General features: G+C 43.2%; 1 protein-coding gene across 1 annotated transcript; it reads left to right on the forward strand.

Annotated features, from left to right (window-relative positions):
* Nucleotides 1-1,183: 1,183 nt before the first annotated feature.
* PDP2 (pyruvate dehyrogenase phosphatase catalytic subunit 2) lies at nt 1,184-3,277 on the forward strand. The gene has a single exon (XM_005427441.3). The coding sequence runs from the start codon at nt 1,234-1,236 to the stop codon at nt 2,836-2,838; it is 1,605 nt and encodes a 534-aa protein (XP_005427498.1). The 5' UTR covers nt 1,184-1,233; the 3' UTR covers nt 2,839-3,277.
* Nucleotides 3,278-5,470: the final 2,193 nt, after the last annotated feature.

Here is a 5,470-nt window from a genome sequence, read left to right on the forward strand (position 1 = left end):
ACCTGGCTGGTTTCTTGTTATTTCTTGTGAAGCGTGCTGCTAAAAAACTGCTGTTGTGGCAGCATGTAGTGTCTTTGGCCTGAGCAAGTGGTGTCACAGGCCACCTCAAAGTGTTTGAAAGCTCACAGAGAACTCTCTTTTCTCAGTGGCTGCTAATGGGATCTTTTGGGAGTAATTGTACCTGCGGTGCTGCCATACAGTGAATTTTTTAAATCCATGGGGCAAAATTCTGTTTGTGAGTGAACATCTGTTTATACTTAGCACTGTTCCACAGCTGGAATACCTTATTGAAAGCAGGAGACAATGTGAGGACCTCCCCCATGGCAACTGAACAGCTTCAGCTGCTGAAGTGCCTGAAGTTTCAGGGCTGTTGGCAGCGGAGATCTTCCCTGCAGCTTGTTCTAATTGCCCTCCAAATGAACAAGCCAAATTTTGAACCTGTAAAAGTTGTCAATGTCTTATACTGCACCAGAGTGCACAATGCTGGAAAAAACCCATTAATTAACCAGCAGTAGAATTTACCTTCAGCTGTGTAAAAGATCCTGCCTGCCTGAGGGTTGGTTAAGACCTTGAAGGTAAAAAAAAGAACAGCTGAGCTTATAAGCTGTAACAGAATTGGAAAGGTAGACTGGCTTGTTCTAGCTGTGAGGATCATGGTAATTCACATAAATCATTAACTGGCCACATGTCTCAGTCTTTCCACTGGGTTTAAGTACTTATCTTCTCTTGGGTTTGAAGTTTTGAGTCTATTAAAAGAATTGTACTCTAGCAGGCTTTTTTGAGAGTTGTGCAACAATTGTCAGTTTAAGTCCCAATTTTCAAGCTCGTTGGATCTGTTTGTTCTGTGTCGTGTTAGACGAGGCTTCTCATTGTGCAGTTTCCAATAACATTTTTTGTAATGTTGCCATTTCTTCTTATTCTTGCCACAATGAGGAAAAAAAGCCTGTCTGGAAAGTAAAAATTAACTTTTCTGATGAGTTAAAAGGAGCAGTCATATCCTTGGTTATAATTAAGTGACAGAAATGGTATCACTTTAAAGATGCCTTTATCCATAGCAATCTCTTTTGGAAAGAAGTTCTGAATGTTTCTGAGAGCTCTAGATATGCTTTTGAACTTCTATAGGGAAAGCTTCTTATGAACTTTCTAATTATTTTCCCTTTCCTCCATTTATATTCCAGGCTGCAAGGACATTCCGTGTTACTGAAGGAAGGTGCTCCAATTTTGGAGTGACTTATGATGTCAGGAACTGTATCATCCTGGATTTTAAGCTCAGCCAGAAGCAGCATTATTTTACAAGGGAAAGGACGTTGGTACTCCATCTGTATCCCAAATAGAAACAAGATCAAATGGAAGCTTGTTTTCTCCAAAACATGTCCCTACCCTGCTGGGAGCTGCAGCTTAGACAGAACTTTCTCCTTTCCCAAAGCATTCCGTCACACTTCCACCGAAGAAGAACATTTTTCTTTCCAGTTGTCTCCAGCACAAATCAACGACATACTCAGAGCAGGTGAACTATCCCACAGAACACTGGATTTGAATGGCAAGAATGGAAATTCCGTGCTGAGGTTTGAAAGCAACCAGCTGGCCTCCAACAGCCCCATCGAGGACCGGCGGAGCGCGGCCACGTGCCTGCAGACGGCGGGGATGATGTTCGGGGTGTTCGACGGCCACGCGGGCGCCGCCTGCGCCCAGGCCGTGAGCGAGAGGCTGCTGCACTACATCGCCGTGTCCCTCATGCCCCGCCAGAGCCTGGAGGAGATCGAGCTGGCCGTGGAGGCCATGAAACCAGTGCGGCCCATCCTGCAGTGGCACAGGCATCCCAACGATGTGGAGTACCGGGAAATCACCTCGCAGTACTTTGAGAACCTCCGGGTCTACTGGCAGCACTTGCTGGACCTGGACACTGAGCCGGGGTTTAGTTTGGAAGAAGCCATGATTTGTGCATTCAAAAGGTTAGACTCAGACATATCGCTGGAGGTTCAGGCTCCTCAGGAAAATGAGCTGATGAGAAATATTGCCCTGCAAGTAGCTTTTTCCGGTGCAACAGCCTGTGTAGCTCACATTGATGGCGTTCACCTACACGTGGCAAACACTGGTGATTGCAGAGCAGTTTTAGGGGTCCGTGAAGAAGATGGAACATGGTCTACTCTCCCTCTAACCCGAGACCACAATGCCTATGATGAATTTGAAATTAGAAGATTGAAGCGAGAGCATCCTAGATCTGAGGAGAAAACCCTATTTGTGAATGACAGATTACTGGGGATTCTCATGCCCTCCAGAGCTTTTGGGGATGTGCAATTAAAATGGAGTAAAGAATTGCAGCACAGCATTCTCGAGAACAGCTGTGATGTTGAGGCTCTAAACATTTATCAGTACGTTCCTCCAAACTACCATACCCCCCCTTATTTAACTGCAGAGCCTGAAGTCACATACCACAAGTTAAGAAGCAAGGATAAGTTTCTTGTTATTGCTTCAGATGGGCTATGGGAGATGCTGAGTAATGAGCAGGTTGTAAAACTTGTTGCTGGACACCTTACAGAGCTCAACATGCAGAAACCACCACTGACTTTTAAGAAACCAGTTAATTTGGGTTACATGCACAACTTGTTGCTGCAGAGGAAGAGCAAAGGCCTGGCCTCCCTGGACCAGAACACGGCCACCCATCTGATCCGGCACGCCATCGGCAGCAACGAGTACGGCGAGGTGGACCCCGAGAAGCTGGCTGCCATGCTGACCCTGCCCGAGGACCTGGCCAGGATGTACAGGGACGACATCACCGTCACCGTGGTGCACTTCAACTCAGAAACTATTGAAGATTACTACAGGAGCCACGAGTAGAGCCTTGCACTGCTGCAGTTCAATACCACTAGGGAACTTCCATCCTGAACCATTCCTTTCTCCCTCTGGTAGTCCAGCTGCTACCAGTGCCTGCAAGATCCTAAATCTTTTTGTTACTTACTGGCTTTGAAAATAACTTTCTAAAAGGTGAAATTTCCCTGGGTTTCCAGGTTTGTATACACTGAAGAAAAATGTTTTCATAAAACCTCACTGAAATGTGATTGAACTAAAGATTGTGGACCAGTTCTGATTCCATGAGAACCTCTGGTAAAACTTTCCAATGAACAAACAAGGCAAATTTCACTGAGACTGGTACAATTTAATAGAGATGGATAATAGGTGTAGCTGCATGGAGTGTTGGGCTCTGCTCTTGTGGAGAGTGAGTAGCATCCTGTTGAAGCACTGTAACTGAATTAAATAAATTAACTACCAAACCTTTTTTGGATGTGTCAGATATTTTAACAAATTGGCCCATATTTATAAAATAACGTGAAAGAAGGCTGTTCAAAGAGCCCTGGGATTTTCAGATGTCTTTCTTGATTCTCTTTCTTAAGCAAGGGAAAAATTGTATCTTGTTGTGCAATTCTTTTCAAGAGGGAATTCGTATTCTCTTTGTGGACTTGTGTGACAGCTTACAGTTCAAACACATGAGGGCCTTCACAGTTCCCTGTTCAGGATTTAACAGTACTAGACTTAAGCATTTGAGTCTTTTGCTTAAACAATGTACTCTTTATAAAAGTATTGATAATTTAAATTGTTTGTCAGATCTAGAAGTTCAAAAATTCACCTAAAAGTAAATACAGCAAAAGAGAGCATCTTTCTCTCCAGATTTAACTTAGAAGAGATAACAGTGCTGATACTTCTCCAAAATGGTTTTATCTTTCATTCTTGCTTCTCCTTATAGGTACAGAGTTATTTTCCCTAATGAATGTATGTTTTAGTCACTGAACATACACAAAAGTGTATTTTACAATGGTTTTGCTTTATACTGAGCTTTCCAGAGTGCCATCCAAGCTTGCAAATAAGCTTTTACATATGGTGTTCTCTGGTGCCTCTTCCTTGTTTACACTCCACAGGAACTGTTTCCCACAAGGATTTACACACTGGGAATATAGACCTGTTTACTGTTCTTGCTGCTGAGTAAGAACTTGTGTGGGTGCAGAAGAGCAAATAAAAATATTACTTTTTTTCTTAAATTCACTTAAAAACATTATCCTCCTACAGTTTAGTAAATTAAAAAGTTGCGTTTTTTTTTCTCAAGATCTTAAGTAGACAAGGTCTTGGGGCTTAAACTGGTAGCATTTTTGGATTTGGGGCTCTTTGTGTACTTTTCCTTATACATAAAATTTCTTAGTGCTTTTTTCAGGGATTTAATAATCTGTTTTGAAGATGGGATTAGAAGGAGAAGGAAGATAAACCTGTTAAAAGATATTCATGCTTTTGGCTATTCAGGATTGACTGTAATTAAGTGCTACAATTGCAATCACTAAATGCATCCCTAAAAAAAACCTTTTGAATTTACTGTTGATTTTTTTTTGTCTAGTACATTTTGGAATACATCCAGCCATTCAGCCTGAAGGCAGATTCAATGAATAGGTCTGTTCCCCTTGATAGCAGCAAAACAGGATTTACCTCAGGAAACCTGCCCCTGAGCTCTGGGTGATAAGGGCTGCAGGGAGACCTTGGGTTTGTGCCAGATGCTGCTGAGGTGGCTGAAGTTCCTGGTGCTGGGCTCCAGCTTGCTTTAAAGGGTGCCCTGCTCTCATCCCCTGGGCTGGTGCTGTGGGGACTGAGATTTCTCTGCCAGGAAAGGCAGGCAGGGATGCTCAGGCCTGTGATAACCTCAGGAAAGGCTGCTCTGCCTGCAGGGCAGGGGCTGAGGAGGGGAGAGCTCCTCAGCAGCATCCCTGGACCCTTCTGGCTTCGCTGGGCTCTGTTTGCTCTGACAGATCCACTTGTGGGATCAGTTACAGGCTTCACTGCCTGAAATTGAGCCATGAAGTAGTGAAAAGGCATTTCTCAGCTGCCTCTAACTTGAGAAATTAGCAGTGCAGCCAGAGGCACAAAGGTGCTAAACCATTATCAAAGGGATGTGAACTGAGACTTGTCTTATGAAGGTAGTGTAGAAAGCATTAATGTAGAGCCAAACTGCTGCTGCAAGGGTAGTGTAGCAAAGCAGCAAGTGTCTAGTCATAAAATAAACACAAAGTTCTGTTCCTTTCACCATCCAGTGGTGAAGTCATCTCTTGGAAGAGTCACTGTGGCACTTTTTCATCAAGTGTAAGTCTTGGAGACATTGTTATGTGTAGGTTGTAACTGCACCTGCAAATTGGTGGTGATTGTTTTGGGAAACATGTCTAAAAATCAGAAAGTTATTTTCCATTTCACAGTAGGTTTGCTCAGCTTTGACATGCAGCTCTATAATTATCTGTGGTGAAAAAGGATGATGTTAAACTAGTTAAAAGTTTGATTTGGTTTGGTTGGTTGGTTTTTTAAATACGAATCGTGGATTCAGCTGCATATTCCCTGGAATTTGTTGCTGTCAGTGAAGGCAATCCATCCATTCTTAGAATCATTTAGGTTGAAAAAGATCTCTAAGATTGAGTCCAGCTGTTACCCCAGCACTGCCAAG

Source organism: Geospiza fortis, unplaced genomic scaffold (assembly GCF_000277835.1).
Source record: "Geospiza fortis unplaced genomic scaffold, GeoFor_1.0 scaffold18, whole genome shotgun sequence".
Taxonomy (NCBI): Eukaryota; Metazoa; Chordata; class Aves; order Passeriformes; family Thraupidae; genus Geospiza; species Geospiza fortis.

What these genes read in the sequence shown, in the direction of transcription:
- PDP2 (XM_005427441.3), top strand. Translation starts at nt 1,234, where the DNA reads ATGATGTCAGGAACTGTATCATCCTGGATTTTAAGCTCAGCCAGAAGC.